General features: G+C 41.5%; 1 protein-coding gene across 1 annotated transcript; it reads right to left on the bottom strand.

The window, feature by feature from the left end:
• Positions 1-8631: 8631 nt before the first annotated feature.
• Positions 8632-24923, bottom strand: OTUB1 (OTU deubiquitinase, ubiquitin aldehyde binding 1). The gene is made up of 7 exons (XM_063438630.1): positions 24823-24923; positions 19381-19442; positions 17806-17904; positions 17566-17684; positions 17021-17105; positions 16713-16907; positions 8632-8974 (listed from the first exon to the last, which is right to left on the bottom strand). Exons 1-7 carry the CDS (start codon positions 24866-24868, stop codon positions 8777-8779), a joined length of 804 nt encoding a protein of 267 aa, XP_063294700.1. The 5' UTR covers positions 24869-24923; the 3' UTR covers positions 8632-8776.
• Between the last annotated feature and the right edge of the window lie 540 nt (positions 24924-25463).

Below are 25463 nucleotides of genomic sequence, written 5' to 3' on the forward strand. Positions count from 1 at the left end.
TATTATTCCCCTTGTTATATGAATGCTTTCTATGTGTAGCATTTTTTTAAAGTTGATAATCTGCATTGCGCTCAGCAGTGGAACTAAAGTAGAGAGGACCCACGTGCAATAATTTTTTTTGAGGCCCCCCCTTAATCGCATGGATAGAAAAAAAAAAAAAAAGGTAGATCTCCATCTGTCATACAACTTCAACAATGCGTTGCCAGCTGGATATCTAATATTTGCCCATCCTTGCAGAGTTGCACTTAGCACTGAGCAGTGTTTGTATGTTTGAATGTAAGCATGTTTTGAATGGAGTATGTGTTTGAATGTAGCAGTGTATGTGGGTAGTGTGTTTCATGTACTGTTGCCATTTAAAAGCAGTGGTTTACTTGTGTTTAGTGTTTGCCTTTGAATGTAGGGTTGTATCTGAATGTAACCAATTTGATAAAGCCCTAGTGGTGAAACGCGTTATGGTTATTTTAATTGTGTATTTTTTTTTGTTTAAATGAAAGGCTTTTTGGTTACAATTTTGTGCCAATCATCTTTTCAATACACCTTTTTATTTGGAATTTTTAACCTGGCTTCCTTTTACCTTTGTGTGACTCCAAGTATATCCGAGGTGGGGATCATACCACCAACGCAGTTTGCCTGCACTTCACTTGTGAGTACATTTTTATTTATGTTTACTGCATATTTTATTCTACTGAGAGCACTATTGACTGTCTTTTATATATCCCTCTCCTGAGTGTTGGATACCATCCCTCTGGAGGACTCCCATCATATATCCTTTAAAGCGGGGATTATACCCCTGTACGCCCTTCACACCAGAGCTGGCAATAGCTCTTTTCAATGTGAGTTGATTACACATATTTGTTTATTTTACCCATATTGGCTTTTATATACTGCACCATTGGGTCTCCTCGTTTTTATCTTGCATATAAGCGGGATGGTTGGACCACTAGGGACATTGAGGAATCTACACCCAAAAACAGGCACCTTATAAAGATACTTACTTCTGAGTGAGATCTCGATATATTGGACTTTATCTTCAGTTAGTCCATCAGAATTTTAGTCCCACCATATCAGTGAGATCAACTACGTTATATTGCCCTACCTATTCAGACAAACTATTGTACCTTTTAACTATTGGTGCAGCCCTTTTCCTGTATTTCTTTGTGTTACATGTTCTCTCCTCAGAGGGTTTGAGGGTTACCTCCATTTGGCCGCTGCCTATCTTACTTCAATTTTATTAGCACTGACCCTTTTCTTATTTTTGTATCTGTATGTGTATGTAGTGTTAATGTTTGAATGCAGGGATGTATGTGTGAAGTGTTGGAGTTTGACTGCTACACTGCCACACACATATGCATACACATACTAATACAGACACACACACACACACACACACCAACTAACACACATACAAATACAGACACACACTAACACACATACATCAAAACAGATACACAGACACACACTAACCCACATACAGATACACTGATATAAACAAAGACACATACAAATACAAACACGCACACACCCATTGACACACAGATATGATTACATCACATATTTTTAACCACCCCCATGCTTCCATGAGGGAGTCTGTGAGTCTAGTCCAGGCTCTCCCTCCTCTCTCTCTTGGCTTGTTTGTAAGCAGAGAGGGGGATAAGTACAGCTTTACACAGAGCAGGGGCACAGTCAGGCTAATACAGGGCCGCTGCGCCTGACAGAACCAATGATCAAGGGCTCAGAGCTGGAGCGGCCCGTGCAGGCGGCGCACATCGATGTCAATATCTGAATCATCATCTGCTCCGCAGGGCCCCACCTCCGCTCCCGGGTATGCAGTGCCATAAATTTAGTCGTGCGTATGACAGTACCACACACACACACAAAGTGACTGGGTTGCAGGCCCCCTTTCTAGGCTAGGCCATCTGACCATGTCTGAAGTTCCTGAGCTCACAGTCCGCCCCTGCCTCTTCATGTGTCTCCTTCCCCTCCCCTCCTGTGCCTACTAACCTCCAGGTAGGGTGGAGGAGCTTCTGTTTCCTCTAGCCAGTCTGAGAGGAAGTGTTTACTGAGAGCACTTCCGTCAGGCTGGTTAGAGGATAAAGACGCTCCAAAACCCATGGTACACTCGGCTATGCTACAAGAATTGGCCGGCAGGAGGGTAGCTCTTCCCTTACTGATGGTCACCTGGCCATTGTGCCCCCTGGACCAGTGTATTTTAGGTGGCTATGCAATAGCCCCGAAAATATACCGGCCCATTAGGAAATTTCCTGGTATCCCAGTTGGCCAGTCTGGCCCTGGTCCCTGGCTCCCAATGGCTCTGCCCCCACTGAAGGTGTGAATTAAGGCAGTGATTGTATACTTTCTTCTAGCTATGCCAATTCTTACCTGAATCGGTGATTGTGATAGGCTGAAAATAGTCACCTGAATGGAAAGACAGTGTCTGGGAATTACAGACACTATAACAACCTTAATGAGATGAAACCGTAATGATGCTTACTAGACTTGGGCATTCATTTGTATTATTTCAAATTATTACTAACATTTACATTTAGTTTAGAATTAGTGTATAAGTGTCAGGGTGGCAGTGTCGGCACTGCGCGAAGGAGAGAGGCATGGGCGCAAGGAGCACCTAGCACCCTGGGGGTGCAGACATGAAACTGGATTCCCTCTCCCTGGCCCAAGATAAGCCTGAGGGAGAAGGAAGAAATATGATTTTTTGTTTAATATATATATAAAACAAAAAAGTAAATATATTTTTTTTTTCAACCGTCCCCTTTTTAACCAACTAAAGTCCTAACCCCCTACTATTTCCCCTTACCACCCACTTCTACCCCCGAACCCCATACTATCACCCATTGCGGGTCCTAAGCCCCCATTACTGACCATATCCCTCCACTGCAGGGCCTAACCTTCCATTTTTGCCCCTAACCCTCCACAACTGCCCTTATTTAATCCTCTAACCGCCCACTACTAGATGAAAATTCCACTACTTCCTACATCAATTTCCCACGTATAACACTCACAGCGGCCCAAACATATCACTGACAGCTACCCATATGCAGACACTCAGAGCCTTATACATCACAGAAAGCCACAACACACACCTCACACATAGCTACTACACTTACTGCAACCTTACACTACACACACCACACATAATTTTCATAAATATTCACATTACATAACAATAAAAAAAAATAACATAGGGTGTGCACTTCTTTCCCTAACAAAATGGGCTGCGTGTGCTTATGTGGCAGCTTTAATGGAGTCTAGGCAAATGAGCTGCCCAGGCAGACCCAGCAAAGAGCCTTAATACTGCCCAGTCGGTCAGACTGCTGTAGAAGCAGTCCCTCAGGGATGGGGAATACGTGATGTCATGATATGGGTGTATCATATGGGAGGACAAATAATTATTTTGCCTAGGGCGACAAAAATCCTTGCACCGGCCCTGACTGGTTGTACATATTGCTAAAGCCAGCTAAATGTAAAGAGTATTAGTCTCTCTAGTCATAGATTCGTTGTTGCTTGTTTATCTATATATTCTGCTGGTAGGCTATAACTGAGTCAAGCACGGCCTGCGTTTCACCGTTCAGACGACTCTTCTAGGGCAGTATTTTCCCATGCCTCAATAACAGAATGATTGCCTATTTTTTTTTTGTCAAGGTTAGAAGTTAATACTATAAAATATGGCGTGGTTATTAAAAATGTTGCATGAATTGCCAAAAATAACCTGGCAAGAGATAGCACACTCAGCAGTGCCCTCTTCCCAGATCACAGCAAAGTCCTGCACGTTTACGAGACTGTCTTGCATAGCGTGAGCAGACGGTGCTTGCTTAAGCTATGCAGCTCCTTAGACGGCCAAAGAAAAAAAAAAAAAGTCTTAACATTTACCAAGATTGCAGTCATAGAATGTTTGTGTATTTTTTTTTTTTTTTTTTTTTATTTTATTCTTACATTTATATAGGTATTCTCACAAACATATTTCCTTGTTCGTTTATTCACGTCTATAAATGATCAGTCTCTCTATCAACTCTGCCAGGTGGAGGGTTCATGTAATAATATCCCTCGAATGGCACGGTTCATTACAAATATAACAGATGCTCTACAACAGAATATAACTGATCCAAAGACACAGTAAGCAATGTGGGGTTGTGTGCAGGACAGTTATGTCCTAAAAGGGACAATAGCCTACAAATTTCCCATTAAAGGTAGTACATTTTGAATTTAACTCTTATGATTAATTTAAATAAATAGCATACCTCCCAAGTGTCCCTATATTAAGTTCAAATCCCTCTATTACTTTTTTTTCTGCCCTAATGTTCCTCTTTTGTTGGAGCCTAGTATTCTTGGTGTGGCTATATTTTTACCAGAGCTCCACAGCAATAAACACAGTACTGTGTCTTTAAACTACTTTTAATGTGTTAAAAAATAATTTAGAACACAAATAATGTATATCATTTACACAGACTGTTTTTTAATGTATGAATTGTTATTAGTAAGTAATCTCAAATTTTTAAGAACAACCCCCCTCTAAAAATCAAAGTGTACCTCTTTGTCTATTTAATAAATCGGACGTTGAAAAATACAGTTTGAGAATTTTTTCGGTACGATCTTATAAATTTAGAAGGGCTGTGCATATTTTGCAAAGGTCATAATGTCCACTTTTATGAATAATAAAGACCATTTAAATATGAGAGGGACCTTAATATAAGACCAGGGGGGAGGAAACCAGTGATCTATCTCCCCCTTTTAGTTTACATTAGAGACATACTATATAAAGAAAGCGTTGTTTCCCTGTAGTGTACCCAACTTCTATAACCCAAACTACTATTTAAAAAAAATAAAATTGTATTGGTAAAAATTTAGGACATTTATTGACTTTTTAATTAAATACATTTAATGCATGGGAGAAATGTCTGCTACACAACTCCAAAAACCATATGTTGCTCCTATTTTGAGGCTTGTGCCTTCTTAGAAGCTACAGGGATACGTTTACTAAGGAGCCGCAGCTGCTATTTTCAGACACTAAGGGCATTTCTAGACAGAAATAGCAGCTGCTTAAGTCCATAAAAGCTGAAAACGATGAGTTTGGAACTTTTAAAGGTTTCTTAAGCAAAGCGGGCAACTACAGGATCGAGTTATTTAATTAGCCTTCAGCAGAACCAATTACCAACAAGACCTGAGAGATAATCACTATTGGAATGAATTTCGCCTTCAGCTTCTTGTGTTAGGAAGCAATGCTAACTCGTCTATTTCTATTGCTTCCAAAAACAAAAACACACATACCACTGCAGTAGCAGAACAAGAGGTAAAGAACATCCCAACCTTCTATTACCTGAAATTATTATATTTAAATTGCTTCACTGACCTTCCAGCCCTTCTAAAGTGACTGCGGCGGGGAATAAAACCCACTGGTAACAGCATTTCTGAACATTAATTAGGAGGTATGAGATAGATACAAGGTTATTCACTAAAGGGAGCATTGTTGGGAATTCAAAGTACCGTAAATTTTTAATTTAAGGCCAATCCAGCCACACTGGAAAATAAATGTTAAATTCCCACCAATTCTAACTCTAGTGAAGAACACCGGGAGAGGGAGGGAGCGTATAAAAGGTGAGAATTCAAAGTCAATTCCAAATTTAAGGTAAAAAAGAGTCAGTTATGCAGTCACTTTGGCTACTCTAGCCTCACATTTGAAATACACATACACTAAAATATTTTCATGTAAAAGGAAACAGATATACCATGACACCTATTGAGGCAAGTCATATTTCTTCGTGTGGAGACTCTAGGATAGGTTAGATACTATTAGCTCTACATGATTTAAGTACAAATGCAAAAACAATCCAGTACAGAATAATATGTAAGAGTCTGAAGACTATGTTATACAATGAAGTGGGCATATAAAATTACATTAAGAATAAAAGAAATAATGAATTCTGGAAAACACCAGTATAGGTTAATGAACATCAGTCGTTTAGATTGTAAGCTCTTTTGAGCAGAGCCCATCTTCAATTCCTGTCTTTTTGCAACCCACCTTTTTTATGACGGCTCGCATTTACGACCAGCTCTCTCGCAGGGTGGCAAGTGCGAGTAGTCATGGGCAAAGCGCACCAGAGCAGAGAATCCCTTAACTCCTCACTTACCGACCATTTTGTTCTACAACCGCGCCGCAGGAACGGAACCCGGTAGGTAAGTGGTGAGTAACTGTATTTGTTAGCTCCCCTATTGTGCATAGGATACTCTGGTGGTTTAGAAATTAAACTTATGTATCCCCATCTTAAAAATGCCTATGCAGCATGTGAAACGCATTACATGGTTGAAGCAGGGGTTGGAGGAGGGGACAACTTGGTTTCTTATTAGGCAGAGTAAGCACCTGCAGCACCCCTCTTAAAAGGCACATTCCACTGTCAAAATAAAGTTCACTGCTTAGTTGATTTACCCCCAATGGCAACATGCATGCATTTAATTATCAAACAGTGGGAAATACTAAAATACACACACAAAAAAATGTAAAATATATACTTATCGGATACTAACCACATTAACACGATCTGCCTGCATCACTTGTGCATACAGGAATTTAAAATTAGAAGGCACATCACCATCTATTTCATGTGTCTTCAGAACTTAATGGCAGCACCTTTCAGAACAACTCAAAAAAAAATAAAGGGAAAAAAATGTAGCCATAGCTAGTGAAATCCACTACAAATGTAAAAATATTTTTATTACAACTGCACTTACAAGAAATTTGATAAATAAAGGCGAGTCTCAAATCTCCTCCCTGGTCACTCCTTCCTCAGTTTCCAGCCGGGGACAGTAGAGAAGAAGCAGTCAAAAAGAGAACGCACACAATGAGAAACTCAAGTCCTACACATTTCATCAGAAATACTTCCTCAGGGACAGTCAATACCAATACTTGTGAGTATGTGTTTCTTTTGAGGGAAGTGTATTTTATTCACATGTGAATGAGTTTACACTGTGGGTTTTTATGCATTTTTTCATTAGGGGTATATCCAAGAACATCTCTCTTGTCTGCAGCATTTGCAAGCCATACGTTAACCCATCCCAGACTTTGTGGTTGGCCAATCACAATACAACTCAATGAGAAGTCTTTGCAAGGCAGGAGCCCTGGGCAAATGCCAGTCTTGTTTTTAGTTCCACAGAGCTATACAACCAGGAAACAGATTTGTTTTCTGAATGACAGTCACGAGGTGTAACATGGTGATGGGGGTGTAACTAGGGCCATGCACACTACTACCCATACAGTTACAGTCCCACTGCTACACATACATGCTACTACCCACACAGAAATGCATGTATTTGTACATATGCACACACACTTTATTTTATAAATCATTTAAACTACAAAGTTAGTTTTTTTGAGAAATATCTTGCTCAGTATACCAGCGCAGACTCGGGATAAGAGAGAGGGCTGCAGATTTTGCAACACCACCCCTCACCACCCAAGAAAACATGTATTTTATTTTTCTGCATATCGACTAAAAAGTAACTTTTTCAATGGAGTGATTCTTTTGTTACTATCCCAAATTTAAACCCCTTTCTCTTAACAAAAGCATAACTGTATAGCACGGACAATGACAAAAATGGCATAGGGGCCAAATAATGTCAAACACTGTAGTATGATTCATAATGTGAGTAAAGAAAAAAATGTTCCCATGTTAAGTTCAGCCCTCTCTTCGGACTTTAAGAGGACACGTTAAGCACCAAAACCACGACATCTTTATGTAGTAGATCTGGTGCATAGATGCTGTTGCTTTCCTTAGACAGTTTAAAACAATGAGAAGCTGCAATGTTAACGTTTGGGACAAACAGACCCTAGAGCTGCTTCCTCCTAAAGAACTTTTTTAAATGTAATTTTTTTTACGTTTTTGCATTTGGCACCATTGCACATAGCACGGCAATGTTAAACGTGTCTGCAGAAACACTGAACTAAAAGACAGCAGTGATTGCCATACATATACTGTATGATTGCAATACTTTAGATTTATTTGAGGATATTCGAGTGTTCCTTCAATACACATGCATTAGGCTACAAGTGCAGAACATCTGCGGCATAATCCATTCAGTGCCGTAGCTAAATCATATGCATTTTATGGCATTTCTTGTAATGCTTCCTTCATACACTTTTTGGCCAAAAGCTCGTACACATGTGATATATATGGACAAAAACACTCCTTATAACATTTAAAGAAACACCCCAAGCCCAATAGCTACTATGGCATTCTGTAGTAGTTATGGTGCCAGGAGTACCCTGCTAACTACGAATGCGAGTAATCAGTTTCCTAATGGTTTGACCACTTACCTGGACCTGGCAGGGCTTAAGCTCAATGGCTGAGAGCCCCAGCAGGGATTAGCTCTAGAGAGCTAAAGGAAGCTCCAAGCAGGAGACTTCGGCACTCATTTCTGGGTGTGAGAACCTCCCTGTAGACCACAAGTTAGAAGACAAACAATTAGGGAAAATGGTTGGACTACTTACATTGAAGGAGGCACTCCTGACACCATAACTGCTACAGCAGGCAAAATCCAGTTTTACTGTTCATGTTAAAAAACAAAACAAAACAAAAAACACATTCTTCTCACATCCTTACACTCACCTACACTGACAAAAAGCTGTAGTGTTTCATCGTTTATTTTGCTCCATTTGGATAAAACGTAACAGACAAATGAAGGGGAAATCAAGGATGTGAAAGCACTTGGGGCCTTGGAATAAAGAGTGGGAATTGTCAAATAGAAGACGTGCAGAAAAGCATGGAGCATTTCATTTGTAGAGAATATCATAGTGTCCAGGTCGGTAGAGCAGGAAGACCTGTGGGTTAGAGCCCTCTGGGAACACATGCGTGACTGTGCTTCCCCCTTCCCCCCTGTCCATATATTCTACTTGAATGGAGACGTTCAAAGCCTGGGAGAGAGCAATGATGTGGATGTGATCACTTTCCTTACACATGGGTTCTACTTCCTGAACAGGGATGAGAAGAGAAAATGGGAACAAAGCAGAAAAAATAAGTCATTTTGTTTAACAAGATGCATTGATTTAATTCAAATTCATAAACAAATATAGGCTTAAATTGCATTTGGAAATGTACTGTACTAACTCAGCAATCTGGCACCATTAGTTCAATCTACACAATGGATTCTAAAAGCAGGGCTTACAATTCAAAGGGGTCCAGTATCACATTGGGAAAGTGCATTAAATGACTGTTCTAGTCAATCCTCAAATGTCATAAATTCAGTCAAAATATTTTCATAGGTGCCAATGTCTTACCAAATTACTCCTTAAGCTTCTTCTCAGGAACCTATCCTCCCTATAAACAGATCTTAACCCCTTAAAAGGATATGCATCAATTGACCATTCTTTTAAACATCAGATCCAAAAGAAAACAAGAAAAACTTTGAAAATTATGTAATAAAAGTTTATAAACTCATTCATTTCTAATTATTAAGCATGCCTATAACTTTATGGAGTTTCTTCAGCCTCCCCCTCCGTTACCCAACAATCTAAGTTTCAGACCAGCCCACTAATGACAGAAACAGGGCATCATTGTGCAGCAGCAGGAGAGAGAAACACGACACTAGAACCTGCTCTGTATAATCACACTGATCAGACACCCTCACTTCTCCCCCCAATAAATACTGCAAGTGAAGTAATCTTTATACTGCACATGTGTAAAACTGTCAGCATGCCCAATGCACTTTTCCAGCATTTCTTGGGATAGGACACAGATTGGCTTGATCAGTGCTTACCCTGGAATGGATGTGGAAAGCATTAAAATAAATTTTTTTTTTTTTTTTCCTTCTTAAAGACGGTGAACGATGGGGGAGAATAATCATATTTACCTTCTTTTTCCAGACTGCACAGCGAGGCAACTCATTTAAAGCTAAAGCATGTCCCTTTAAGAACCATTTGTCACCAGCACAACCTTGTCACTAAAGGGACTCTCCAGTGCCAGAAAAGCATATCCGTTTCATGGCACTGCAGCACTTTGCAGTCCCCCTCTCCCTCCCACCCCCCCATCCCATGTTGCTGAAGGGGTTAAAACTCCTTCAGTGACTGAATCCAGCGCCGATGTCCCTCGGTGCTAGGTCAGGCTCCGCCCATGCTCCTCCCCCAAAGTCAGCCATCAGGGAAGACCTTATGCGCGGCAATTGCCGGGCGCATTAGACCTCCCCATAGGAAAGCATTATTCAAGGCTTTCCTATGGGGAATCCGGAGACGCTGGAGGTATTCATTCATAGCGTGAGGACGTCCAGCATCGTTTAAAACACTTTCGTGTTCTAAGAACACGTAAGTCCCTATAGTGGTTGTCTGATAGACAGCCAATAGAGGAGGAGGACTTAACCCTGCAAGGTAATTATTGCACTTTATAGAAACTGCAATAATTACACTTGCAGGGTTAAGGGTGGTAGGAGTTGGCACCCAGACGACTCCAATGGGCAGAAGTGCCTGGAGTGTCCCTTTAAACAGCTTGTGCCAGCGAGGAATGCCCGTCTTTTTTGGCTGGCTCTGTCAACAGGCAGAACAGCATTTATAGAGCGAGTCACTGAATTTTGGAATTTGATTCTCAAAGAATAGATTGGTATAATGGCATAAAATAGACAAAAACACAACACAGTTGTCCAATGATAAACCACATTGAAAAAAAATAAAAATGTTTATATTCTGAAATTATACAGCTGAGTAAGCCACTTAAATAAACACAAATGTACATGCTCAAAGGGAAGCGAATATACAGAGGCTAATATACAAGCACAGCAAATTGCCGAGCTGCAACAATCAAATGCTGCTCTAAGAGACAGTAACTGGTTCTCAATGTTGGAACACAGCCTCAAGAGGTGTGTTAAACGTGCAATGAAAACATTGCAGTTTTGTAGAACATTTAATGTCAATAAAGTGTCCCTGTGGTTTTAACCCTGCAATTAAGATTAAGTGGTCTGGGTGCCTCTAGTGGTCCGCTAATCATATACTGGAACCAGAAAAAGAAGCCAATGATATTAAAAAAATGCATAAATGTATACAACAGTTTGACAACTGGATATACAAGTTAAGGAAAATTTAGAAATTGTTCACCAATAATGTTTCTCTTATAGTACAATCATGCTTAAATTTGAAGTTATTGATCATAACCATAGAATGTCAGGGTCTATGCAGAAATTATAATGTCTGACACAGAATAATCAACCTCAATGTGAAAATGCTTTGAATAGTCATCTACCATATAAATACATTGCTGTAATATGTTTAACTTTTGGCAGAGAGGAATGCAAGATAGGCTACCTTGTTACAGAGCTGCAACAAGTAAAATGGTAGAGGTTTATTCACTAAACATTTATTCATAGTGAAAAAAAAAAAAAAAAACTAATTACATAATTTACAGGATCACTATAGGGTCAGGAACACAAACATGTATTCCTGACTCTATAGTGTTTAACCCACCATTTAAGTGGCTTGCCCCCCTTAATAAAAGTTGGCTTATAAAAGCGCTGGCTCTGCCCACTTTGTGACATCAAAACGGCAGATTTTTAGCCAATCCAATGCTTTCCCATAGAGAGTATTGGATTAGCTAAAATCGGCACGGGAGGGGCCAAATGCGTTTTGGCCAATCAGGACCTCCTCTATGTGAGGAAAATTCAGCATCTCCATGCAGAGCGTGGGGACGCTGAACAGCAGAGCTGCCTACTATGCAGCACTAAGCCAGGAAGCACCTCCAGTGGCTAAGGAGTGGCCACTTGGAGGTGTCCCTAGGGGCAATGTAAACATTGCCTTTTCTCTGAAAAGGCAGTGTTTACATAAAAATGCCTGAAGGGAGCTATTATACTCACCAGAACAACTACATTAAGCTCTAGTTGTTCTGGAGACTATAGTGTCCCTTTAATTAACATATAAATTTAATGAACGTTTCAAAGGTTTTTTTCTCAATGGGAGGCCAGTGATAGATGGAGTGTAACAACTCAGGCTCTCTTTCGGCCTATTACCAGCCTCCAGTAAAAGGTTTCCATATTGAGGGCTTGTTAAGTCTTTAGACAAGCGATAAAAGATGGATGAAGACACTATTTTTAGAACCTGGATCATAGAACAAAGCAGAAGGAAGCCAAAAGAACATCAAAGTATATAGGTGGCTATGAGGAATAAACATTCAGATGCAGAAGATTATATAACCAATCATTAATCTGAAATAAAGATGCCCCTTAGAAGGACTCAAAATGTTCATATTAAGTCATAACGCACTTGTTATAAGTTACCTGCCACCACAAATGCAGGTAAACAGCATTTTCATTTTGATTTATTTTTTGTCTGCAAAATGGAAGTTGTGTGTGTAGTGGGTCAGAACATGTATGTGTGTGAAGGAAAAGTGACAGTAAGTGCATGTGTGGAAGATCAACGTGATGTAAACCTAATGTAGTTGGAATCAGGGCCGTTTTGTCTGTTGGCAACCTCAACCCCAAAAATGTTTGACGAGCACACTTGGAGTGTTCCATTTAAACGCAATTTGATTTGGGGGTTAAAGGGTTAATATTCATTATTTGTCTGCACTACACCAAAATAAGGATATAAAAATCCTGCTTAACACCCCCTACAGTTAAACAGCTGCCACCAGCAAGGCAATGTAAATAGTGCACCTTTGGTTCTTCCAAGCAGAACAGATTTTTTTTTAAAAGCTTTAAAAAAAAAAAAAAATAATAATAATTTTAATTACATTTTGTGGAATATCTATGTTATCAAAAAGAAGTCTTCAGGTCTGTGAACCCAGATTCTAGAGCCCAAAAAATAGAATTGGTTTATTAATATTTTAATAACAAAAAGACTAAGAGTTACATTCCTAAAAATTACAGAACAGAAAATGACAAAAACAAAACAGACAAATCTGTTCTTAAAAATAAAATGGGACCCCACCGGAAACTCCAAAGTAGGGAACCCCCAAAACACACACTATCCTCGAACTGTGTTTCATCCCCTCTCACCCCTTAAATGTTAGTTACTGTTCCTCGTGCCGCAACGAGGAAACATGACTGTACGTTCAAACTTGTTTATATTTGTTTTGGTTTGTTTAAAATGTTTAGAAACTTGTCAGAACAGAACCGCTTACGAAAAAATAACGTTGCATTACCAGATAACTACTCTACCTGTATATGCCTCTCTGTATCACAATGTTTTTTTGATCTGTTCGCACTTTGGCTTTTGCATAAGCCCACACAATACCTTTTGTGCAACATTTGTGTACTTGTTAATTCTGTCAATCGTAAAATAAAGAATTAAAAAAAAAAAAAAAAAAGAAGAAAAAAAAAAAAAAAAGGGACTAACATAACATACACAGGAGCAAATATCACTGGATTTTACAGTAGGCTAAGTGGGAACTCCTAGTTAGATCCTGTGCAAAGTTTTCCAAAAAGAAGTCCAAAAAAAGTTCTGTCTCATCTGGGCTGGCAATCCATTATATGAGGGCCCTGTGATTTGTTCCCAGAAAATACATAAATATAGGTGACCTACTTATAATAAATTCAGTAATTCTACCAAACAGCCCAGAAACAACCCCTCTCTCCAATGACACCAGTGCTCTGCAATAGAGCATTCCCACCGGGACTACGCACCACTGACTTTAAAGGGATAGAGGCCACAGGGATACAACGATATACACACTTATACCAAGACAAACAAACAGTTAATAACATACGACCACCTAAAATCCCTTGCACCCCTGACAACCTGAGATTTCTTCCGCTACATACAGATACAAGACTTTGCACAAACCACAGAAGTTAAAGACAGCAATCACCAAACAAAACCTTTTTTGAACGCAGGTGTCTCAATGAATGCCTGCAAAACTGATCTCTATCATGTATAGCCACATTGGAACAGAATCCGAGGAATGGGGCACACTAAATTACACGGACAGATGGGAGGCAAACTTGGGTGAGACATTAGAAGGAACAGACTGGCAAGATATATGGGAAGCGTGCGCCAAAGTCTCCATATGCACAACACTTGAGTATATTGATTTTATTGTTTTAAAGTTGTATTTACAATAAATGTTATATTTTCCATTCAAGTGGACTAGTGATATATTTAAGCTGCTGCAAAGAAGGGTTGTGTCACTTGACACTACGTCTGCAAACTCGGAGCCTGGTTATTGGCTCCTGACAAGGTGAGAAGCTAATTGTTACCCACATATGACCACCCACCATATCAAGGATTTCTACACCAGGGTTAGCAGTGCTTCCCTTCTCTGTCTTTGTCTCCATTTCTGAGGTTGTTTACCTACCGTGGATACACAAGGACTTCTTGATTATCTCCATATACCTCCTGAGTACTACAGGAGTAAGTGTTCTTTTTATTGTTAAAGCGCTCCACATTTTCTGCACTATTAGGCATTTATTTGCACAATATCGTTTTTTGTATAAAATACTATTCCAGTGGTACACCACCCCAGTCAAACAATGCCACATGGGACTCAGTCCCACAGACACTTGCTGGAGATTATGTGGAGACAAGGGCACATACATCCATATGTGGTGGCAATGATCCAAAGTAAAAGCGTACTGGACAGAGGTGACAGACATGAATTCACGTATTTTGCAAAAAAACAACACCGGAACCATGGATGTGTCTACTATCCAGACCGACTCGACAAACACGAACAGAGACTATTAGACATGCTAAACCTTGCAGCACGAAGAGCAATAGCGCAGCATTGGATTAAACCTGACACCCCACCTATTACATTAGTGCAGACAAAAATCTGAGACAACCACCTAATGGACAAACTGACAGCCCAGGTTCAAAACACCACAACCACCTTCCAAAAAGTATGGTCGCTATGGGAACAATTCGATCTATAATACCTGCTCACCAGAAGGGCGACCATAATGAAAAGACCAGACACCCTCATATCCCAGAGACCGTGCAGACAGCGGGGAATTGGACACGGACAGTGAAACGCTAATAGCACGACAAAACATGATATAGATATATTATACATGTTTATAAAAACAGAAAAATAGACAGTTACCAAATGACTCCCTTTTACCACTAGGCTTCTGCGTAAGCCATGAATCGAACCATTACTGCACTGTAACGGTCTTTGCTAACAAAGAATTTAAAAAAATAAAAAAATGTCAGTAATACTTTTTCAGGGAAGTTACAGAAACTTCGGTACATTATTCAACACCAATTAACTAGCCTTTCACAGGCTTCAACTATAACCCATCAGGATTCAGTCAAACTAAAGGAACACTCAAAGCACCAAAACATGCTAATGAAATGGATTTGGTGCATAGATGCCCATTTTCTCTGGTAATATAAAACTGTCAGTGTACCCACCTCTAGCCAGCATCGTTCATCCACTCAATGAAACAATGTGCTCTAGCGTCCTTTCAGTGTAAAAGTTACACAAGCGTTCCTTAAACCAACAGATATGATGCCCGCATCAAAAATAACACCCAAAACGTTAACGATATTTCCTTACATAACCAGAAGCATGCAAGCAGTGTGTCATTCCAGTGTCCACCAAGAGACTTGTGTCAGGTCGTGATCTATTATAGCCCAAAGGGGAGTTCTTTATGGTTCTAGGATTATCCTATTATTGACTTTGGCCTGCTTTTGTCTATTCTGATCTCTCCAATCCTGACCTTGGCTTGTTTAATCATATTGTTGCCATTCTGTTCTCCTTTGACCATGGTCTGATCCTTGACTATTCTACTTCTCTACATTATGTTAAAGGATCACTCCAGACCCCTAAAACACTTTAGCTTGCTGAAAAGCTTGGTGTGTGAATAGTGTGTCATCGTTTGTTCCATTTTGCAAAAAGTGCAAATTTCAACAGAAATTGACAGTTTTATAAATTTTACTGCTTACACCTCCTAGCAGTCTTTAAAGTAGACAACAGGTCCGGTTACTTCTGTGTTTGGTTAGCTTTTCTGCACTGAACTCAAGAGGCAGCAATTGCCCAGAGCCCCTGCCTTGCAAAGACTTTTCATTGAGCTGCATTGGGATTGGACAGCCACAGATAGTCTGGGCAGGGTTAGAAGGGGAGAGCTTGCAAAGGGCAGCAGACATGAGAACTGCAGTTTTTTTGCAAGCTGTTTTTAGATATAACTCCAATGAGGGAAAAAAAAAAAAGAATAGCATACTTAAATGCATGCAAGTTTTCATTTGGAGTATTTCTACTAATCAGCTATTTTTATTTATTTTGTATGTGGGCAGTGAAGTCCAGGCACCTAGAAGGACCGATAATAAGTACAGTCATGTATTTGCAGGTTGGGACTCTGTGCCATCCTGACAAAAACATTGCAGTTTCTAAGAAATTGCAATGTTTACATCTGGCCAACCAAAATGCCCCTACTGGCCATCAAACTGCCAAAATAAAAATATATTTAAAAAGACCCCGTATGGCATTTAATGCAGTTAATGATTCTTCGTGAGTAGCATATGATTGACAGAGCACATACTGTATGCCTCCAATGTTACCTATGAGAAGCATTGGGTGGGCGGTTTACTGGGAATGAAACTGCAGTATCTATCAATGTCAAATTAAACTTATGCCTGCAGTTAGTGAACTACATGGATTTGATTTGGAACAATGAAATTGTAAACTTTATTCAATATAAAGTGTCTGCATACAGAACGTCTCTCTCGATACACACTCTTATATAGTATTTACATATTCATCCATATTAGACACATGGCATTAATAGTATTTTACCTGCTGGCAAAATTCCTTGACACTCCTTCCTCCCTCTATAAAATGCTGGTAGAATAGATTCTCTCTCTGCAGGTGTCCAGAGGTCAGGAGACGGAGATAGACCACCACATAATCCGAGACAGTCTGCTCATTGAATGTCGCTAAAAGCTCTGAGACCAGTGGGCGCTTATCCACAAGAGCGATAAGATCCATAAACTGTGAGTGTGTTGGAAACAGGGGGGTCACACACAGAGCAAAATACATTTCTCAATGAAAGACCATCTCAAAAGGATTCACGCAGACTTCAAGACCTCACTGGAAGCACTCACCGTGTTGTGAAAATCTTCTATAGTAAACTCTGTGAATCCTTGTTTGATAAGATCCTCCTTACTGTGCAGAGAGACCTCTTTAAACCTAGAAGACCGAGGGGGGGAGGGGGGGGGTTGTATATAATCAAAATTTAAGCTTGGGCAAAATACAAACTGGGTTGATGCAACATGGTTGTATCTTTTATAATTTAGCCCTGTTCCTATCCCAAACATTCAGCTATTACCTGAAGACAGACATTTTAATTTAATGCAATGTTTGTAAAGAACCCTTTTATTTCCCGAACATAAAATGCTCAAAAAAAAAAAAAAAAAAAAGGAAAATTAGGCAAAATGGAGCCTTATTAGGGTAGAGAGAAAAAAAGTTACACAAATACATATCAAAGACAGAGGATAGAATTATTAGGGCAATTAAGAAATGGATGGAATGAGATAGGGATAATAGAATTTGATTTACATGTATATCCTAGGTGTTATTTTACAACTCCACATCTCATTTACTCGCAAAGTATGGCAGCTTAGCTCTTTTACTTTATGCCTAAGCTCACCTCTCAAGCTCAGGACCTCCATCTACAAGAGCTTCTAGATACGAAAACCCAAATGCTCGGTAGAAGCAGTTCCCATCTGGTCGCGTCCTGCGAATGTGAGTGTATCTTCTGTTCAGGTCCTAACATTAGGAAGGGAATGAATAAAAAGAACTGAGCAAGGCCCTGCTTTCAATTTCATTTCAGTGTCTAGACAAAAACAATACATTCTGGATAAACTCATGCATAAGGTGTACAAAATACCTTAATCTTGCTTTGATATACTTGGTCATCAGAAGCATATTCCTGGTACAGTACAGAAAGATCCAGTCGATCAGATAGCAGTGGAGTCTGACCAGCAATCTGCAGTTAAGAAAGAATTATTTAAAAACATGTTGCCATACAAATATAACAGGTCTCATCAGTTACTAGTAATTTACCAGTGCAACATCCATGAAAGTGCTTTCACATTCATTAATGTCCATGAACACTGGGCTCAAAATATTCACTCATTCAGTAGCTACCAGTCCAGAGGATACTCAGCCTTGGCAAGTGGGTTCCCCGCTGAGTCTGAGGGTTAAAGCATGAAACCAACACCTTAAAGCAGCTCTCTAATCACTAAAAATACAATTTTTAAAAATTGAGAATTTCTAAAGATACAATATTTATGAAATACTCATAAAGACTCTTGGAATTCCCCTTAAATTCCATCACAGTAAAATGATATAAGTCAAAGTACAACTACTTTGTCTTATGGTAAAGCCTCAAGATGTCAAAGCTTAAAGGAAAACTACAGTGTGAGGAATACAAAAAATTTTTCCTGACACTATAGGTCTAAATAGCCGGTTAGATGGCCAGCCAACTTTGTCCCCTGTTAAAAAAGGTGTTTACTCACCTTTTTCCAGTGTCGTGCGGATCTCCTCGCACTGCCTTTGAAAAGGCAGTGTTTACATTAAAAGGCCAGGAGGGACAGGCAGAAGACACCAGAACAACTAAATTAAGCTGTAGTTGTTTTAGTGTCCCTTGAACAAATGTTGTTAAAGTTTGGTAAATTCCCTCAGCCTTTGTTGGAACGGCTGTGAGTGAGTTACAACATTGATGTCTATGGAGGCTCCTGTGGTATCCTCCATAGACATCCATGTTGTACTCAAGCATAGGCAAGAGTACAGCACTAACATGAAGTACAATGAGCTAAGGATTGAAGATGGGGCTCGTAGAAGACAGTGTCATAAAAGTATAAACTTTCCCATGGGCATCCTAACCCCGAACACAATGTCACAATTGGAGAGGCTCGCAAAATACGCAAGAAACCATGAATAACAGCGCCGCTATAAAGCCAAGCATTGACATTAATGTGCTAATTCCTTAATGTCAGTGACAAACATATATATGATGTTTTACATAATTACAAATTTACCTTTATATAGTGCTAGCCAAATCGCTTACAACTGTATAGCTACAGGCAATTCATTTTTTCTGACTTCCTTAGCCTTTGCTGCTACATTACCAGCTTAGTAAAACACCACCAATACGGACTCCACAAGAAGCTACACAAGACATCCTGCAGCTCCTTGGCTACACACACACACACACTGGAAATTAGATACTGAGACAATCATTTAGGAAAACTGTGCATACTGCTTCCCTGTCAATATCTAGCAGTCATGTTGCAGGACTGAGTGACTTTTAGAAATCATAGGACGTGCAAGAGTTGACATTTTGAGCCATGGTGAACTTTTCTCATAGACCAAATCAGTGGGAAACCAATAGTTACAATTACTGCATATGAGATTGTCATAAAATAACATGGAGACTTATCATATGAAAAGTGTTACTCACTTCTTGTTGTATGCGGTCCTGCTGAGCTATAATTGCTTCATCGTAAGTGAGACAATTGACACCTGTAGCAAAAAAAAAAAAAAAGAATGTAGGATTAATTAAATTTACTACATGGGGAACTCAAAACGTGGAGATATAGGAAAGTATACAAGCACAGGACTACTCTAGAATTCTGCGCACATACACAATCTCAATATACAACACTATAGAAAAAAAAATCCAAAAGTCAGATGTGTCTAAACGCTTACTGCTAGAGCCCAACTCCTTTTAATGGTCTGTTTTACTCCTAAATTCAAAACGTGCATGGCATGAGTTTAAATGAGGACAAACTGCTGAGTGTCTATTGTTGCTGTGTTCATATGTATTAATACAGCTCAACTATAAATGGCGCATTCTGAAACAAATTAGCTACAGTATGTTACAGTGTCTTTAGCATACAGTTGTATTGAGGTTAGGAAGGACTTTGACAAAAAAAAAAAAAAAAATACTTAGTGGCAATGTTTTTTTCTCTCATTTTAATAAAAACAAAAAAACAGGAAAGCGTGAGACGCCACAGTATTAATATCATTGTAGGCTTACAATAGATATTTTATAAGTATCCGTAATTGAAGCAGAAGTGTTCCGTTAAGACTAACAGTAATGAGAGACACTTACAGAATTGGGTCCTGCAGTAATGTTCGTCATTATAAACAGAATAATGTTGACATATGTTCAATGCACAAACATTACAGGATCACTTTATGCTATTTGTCATACCAACAGAAACTATTTTGGCTCTTGAACTACCATAGTGACCTCATGTGTCACATTTTGCTGATTGTTCCTGCTTCAAAATACACAGAGTTAATGTATATAAATAAAAATAAAAAAAACAAAGTTGCCCGTTTGCAAACCTAATTTCCCCTACAACCATGAACCATTGTGTAATGAAACTAGCACTTCAGAATCCACAAATACAGTGGATGTTTGTTTACATGCCGTCATAAAATTCTGTCGACACACACATTACAGAAAACACTAGAGAATCTGAGCTGCAATTGTAAAAAAAGAACTTAAAAAAAAAAAAAGCAAATATGAGTGGTATCCCAACTTATTTAACCCCTTTTATTCCAGAAGTTTGGTCCTTAAGGGGTTAAAGAGATACTCTAAGCACCAAAACAGCTTGAGCTTCAGCTTACAGGGATGGTTTTTGGTGTATAGATCATGCCCCTGCAGTCTCACTGCTCAATTCTCTGCCATCTAGTAGTTAAAGGACCACTATAGTGCCAGGACAACATACTCGTTTTCCTGGCACTATAGTGCCCTGAGGGTCCCCCTCCCGCCGGGTTCTAGGGGGTGGAAGGGGTTAAATTTACCTCTTTTTCCAGCGCCGGGCAGGGGACTCTTCTCGTCATTGGCTGAATATGCATGCGCAGCACGAGCCACGCGCGCATTCAGCCAGTCCATAGGAAAGCATTCTCAATGCTTTCCTATGGACGCTGGCGTCTTCTCACTGTGAAAATCACAGTGAGAAGCACCTCTAGCGGTTGTCAATGAGACAGCCACTAGAGACTGGATTAACCCTATTATAAACATAGCAGTTTCTCTGAAACTGCTATGTTTATAGAAGAAAGGGTTAATCCTAGCTGGACCTGGCACCCAGGTCCATCTAGGTCCTTTAAGTCACTGTCATTACTGTAGTCTTAGCCACACCTCCCCTGGCTGTGACTCACACAGCCTCCAGGAAAAAATGGTTTCATTTTTAATCAGGTCTGACAGCACAATGTCTTTAGTTAAGAAGTTTTAAACTCCTGTCCTGTTAGATGCCGATCCTGCCACTCATTCATAGGCTGAGAGTGTTAATTGCACAGAATTGACATCTCTTTTGCCTTGCGGTTTAATGATGCTGCCGTCAATGAAGGCACCACAACCACTTCAAATCACTGAAGTGGTGATACAACATGAAGAGGTCTTGTTGCAATTTATAAAAAGTAAAAAAAAATCAGAGTCAATAAACAAGAAGTGTAAGCATTCAACTATGATAAAAATTCAATGTAAAATCCGGGCAATATACGATAAATCATTCTCAACCAATAAAAAAAAATTACTATACAATATAAAACACATAACTTCCCAAATTGAATATCCTTATAAACTATGCTCATTTACTTTGTGTTGAGGTTTTATTAGTTTTGTTTCTGAAACAATATTAATGTTTTGATTACACATATAATCTACACTGCTTTCTTTCTAGATTACAGAATACTTAAGAACATCAAAGGACAAATCAGAGCTAAAAGGAGAGAGAGAGAGAGAGAGAGAGAGGGGGGTGGAAAAGAGAGAGAGAGGGGGGTGGAAAAGAGAGAGAGGGGGGGTGGAAAAGAGAGAGAGAGGGGGAAAGAGAGAGAGGGGGAAAGAGAGAGAGAGGGGGAAAGAGAGAGAGAGGGGGAAAGAGAGAGAGAGGGGGAAAGAGAGAGAGAGGGGGAAAGAGAGAGAGAGGGGGAAAGAGAGAGAGAGGGGGAAAGAGAGAGAGAGGGGGAAAGAGAGAGAGAGGGGGAAAGAGAGAGAGAGGGGGAAAGAGAGAGAGAGGGGGAAAGAGAGAGAGAGGGGGAAAGAGAGAGAGAGGGGGAAAGAGAGAGAGAGGGGGAAAGAGAGAGAGAGGGGGAAAGAGAGAGAGAGGGGGAAAGAGAGAGAGAGGGGGAAAGAGAGAGAGAGGGGGAAAGAGAGAGAGAGGGGGAAAGAGAGAGAGAGGGGGAAAGAGAGAGAGAGGGGGAAAGAGAGAGAGAGGGGGAAAGAGAGAGAGAGGGGGAAAGAGAGAGAGAGGGGGAAAGAGAGAGAGAGGGGGAAAGAGAGAGAGAGGGGGAAAGAGAGAGAGAGGGGGAAAGAGAGAGAGAGGGGGAAAGAGAGAGAGAGGGGGAAAGAGAGAGAGAGGGGGAAAGAGAGAGAGGGGGAAAGAGAGAGAGAGGGGGAAAGAGAGAGAGAGGGGGAAAGAGAGAGAGAGGGGGAAAGAGAGAGAGAGGGGGAAAGAGAGAGGGGGGGGGAAAGAGAGAGAGAGGGGGAAAGAGAGAGGGGGGGGAAAGAGAGAGGGGGGGGAAAGAGAGAGGGGGGGGAAAGAGAGAGGGGGGGGAAAGAGAGAGGGGGGGGAAAGAGAGGGGGGAAAGAGAGAGAGGGGGGGGAAAGAGAGAGAGGGGGGGAAAGAGAGAGAGGGGGGGAAAGAGAGAGAGGGGGGGGAAAGAGAGAGAGGGGGGGGAAAGAGAGAGAGGGGGGGGGGAAAGAGAGAGAGGGGGGGGGGAAAGAGAGAGAGGGGGGGAAAGAGAGAGAGGGGGGGAAAGAGAGAGAGGGGGGAAAGAGAGAGAGGGGGGGAAAGAGAGAGAGGGGGGAAAAGAGAGAGAGGGGGGGAAAAGAGAGAGAGGGGGGGAAAAGAGAGAGGGGGGAAAAGAGAGAGAGGGGGGGAAAAGAGAGAGAGGGGGGGAAAAGAGAGAGAGGGGGGGAAAAGAGAGAGAGGGGGGGAAAAGAGAGAGAGGGGGGGAAAAGAGAGAGAGGGGGGGAAAAGAGAGAGGGGGGAAAAGAGAGAGGGGGGAAAAGAGAGAGGGGGGGAAAAGAGAGAGGGGGGAAAAGAGAGAGAGGGGGGAAAGAGAGAGAGGGGGGGAAAGAGAGAGAGGGGGGGAAAGAGAGAGAGGGGGGGAAAAGAGAGAGAGGGGGGGAAAAGAGAGAGAGGGGGGGAAAAGAGAGAGAGGGGGGGAAAAGAGAGAGAGGGGGGGAAAAGAGAGAGAGGGGGGAAAAGAGAGAGAGGGGGGGAAAAGAGAGAGAGGGGGGGAAAAGAGAGAGAGGGGGGGAAAAGAGAGAGAGGGGGGGAAAAGAGAGAGAGGGGGGGAAAGAGAGAGAGGGGGGGAAAAGAGAGAGAGGGGGGGAAAAGAGAGAGAGGGGGGGAAAAGAGAGAGAGGGGGGGAAAAGAGAGAGAGGGGGGAAAAGAGAGAGAGGGGGGGAAAAGAGAGAGAGGGGGGGAAAAGAGAGAGAGGGGGGGAAAAGAGAGAGAGGGGGGGAAAAGAGAGAGAGGGGGGGAAAAGAGAGAGAGGGGGGGAAAAGAGAGAGAGGGGGGGAAAAGAGAGAGAGGGGGGGAAAAGAGAGAGAGGGGGGGAAAAGAGAGAGAGGGGGGGAAAAGAGAGAGAGGGGGGGAAAAGAGAGAGAGGGGGGGAAAGAGAGAGAGGGGGGAAAAGAGAGAGAGGGGGGGAAAAGAGAGAGAGGGGGGGAAAAGAGAGAGAGGGGGGGAAAAGAGAGAGAGGGGGGAAAAGAGAGAGGGGGGGGAAAGAGAGAGGGGGGGGAAAAGAGAGAGAGGGGGGGGAAAAAGAGAGAGAGGGGGGGAAAGAGAGAGAGGGGGGGAAAGAGAGAGAGGGGGGGAAAGAGAGAGAGGGGGGGAAAGAGAGAGAGGGGGGGAAAGAGAGAGAGGGGGGAAAGAGAGAGAGGGGGGAAAGAGAGAGAGGGGGGAAAGAGAGAGAGGGGGGAAAGAGAGAGAGGGGGGGAAAGAGAGAGAGGGGGGGAAAGAGAGAGAGGGGGGGAAAGAGAGAGAGGGGGGGAAAGAGAGAGAGGGGGGAAAGAGAGAGAGGGGGGGAAAAGAGAGAGGGGGGGGAAAAGAGAGAGAGGGGGGGAAAAGAGAGAGAGGGGGGGAAAAGAGAGAGAGGGGGAAAAGAGAGAGAGGGGGAAAAGAGAGAGAGGGGGAAAAGAGAGAGAGGGGGAAAAGAGAGAGAGGGGGGGAAAAGAGAGAGAGGGGGGGAAAAGAGAGAGAGGGGGGGGAAAAGAGAGAGAGGGGGGGAAAGAGAGAGAGGGGGGGAAAAGAGAGAGGGGGGGGGAAAGAGAGAGGGGGGGAAAGAGAGAGAGGGGGAAAAGAGAGAGAGGGGGGAAAAGAGAGAGAGGGGGGGAAAAGAGAGAGAGGGGGGAAAAGAGAGAGAGGGGGGAAAAGAGAGAGAGGGGGGAAAGAGAGAGAGGGGGGGAAAAGAGAGAGAGGGGGGGAAAGAGAGAGGGGGGGGGAAAGAGAGAGAGGGGGGGGAAAAGAGAGAGAGGGGGGGGAAAAAGAGAGAGAGGGGGGGAAAAAAGAGAGAGAGGGGGGGAAAAGAGAGAGAGGGGGGGAAAAGAGAGAGAGGGGGGAAAAAGAGAGAGAGGGGGGAAAAAGAGAGAGAGGGGGGAAAAAGAGAGAGAGAAAGAAAGAGAAAGAGCGAGAGAACAAGAAAAAAAAGAGAGAGAGAGAGAGAAAGAAAGAGGGAGACAAAAAAAGAGGGAGAGAAAGAAAAAGTGTGTGTGTATGTGTGTATACACACACACACCATACACAGAGCAGGTTCTAGCATTAAAATAATACATTTATATATTTAGAGGGAAGGTACATATTGACATATAGTGAGTATAAGAACGTGTCTGTGAATGCTCAGGCTCCCTTTGTGTCTGTTTGTAAACACTGCTCCTTCTCACCATCACAGTCAGTTTGCTTCTGTCGCTCGGATTCCTCGGCCGCCATATTTCCTACGGGTCGCCGCTGCTTCCTATCACTTCCGTGCGATCACACACCGGAAGTCCCGCCTTCATTTTTACAAGCTGCGGGTCGGAAATGGCAGTCGCCATGGCAACAGCTGAATCCCGCGTGCTGGCCTGGGCAGAATGTCCAAGCCACAGCTATTTGTTCTTGGTCTCAATGATGGGTGTGAAGTGTGCACCCAGCGTCTTGTGTTCAATAAAAAATCAATTCAATAAAAAATAGTTGATTGTTAGTGTATTCCTTTACCAACCTGTGGAAGCACTTTGGGAATGTGAGGGTGTAAGAGAAATATGGTCAAATCTATTATAACTTTATTTCAAGAGATTTTCTAAAAAATAAAAATCCAAGGAAAGCCCCTTTTCACTTAGATTTAGCTGAGTTTACATTGATAGATTATTTATTCATTTATGTACCTCCTTTAACATGTAACATTTTTATTGCCAGAAAATGAAAAACTAAGGAAACATGAATTGTCATATTTTTTTAACCAATTAGAGAATTAGGAATATTATATAACATTTGGACAAGATGGTTTGCAAACTAAAATTCTAATCCTTTCTGAGGTTTGGTTGATGTA

Source organism: Pelobates fuscus, chromosome 12 (assembly GCF_036172605.1).
Source record: "Pelobates fuscus isolate aPelFus1 chromosome 12, aPelFus1.pri, whole genome shotgun sequence".
NCBI lineage: Eukaryota > Metazoa > Chordata > Amphibia > Anura > Pelobatidae > Pelobates > Pelobates fuscus.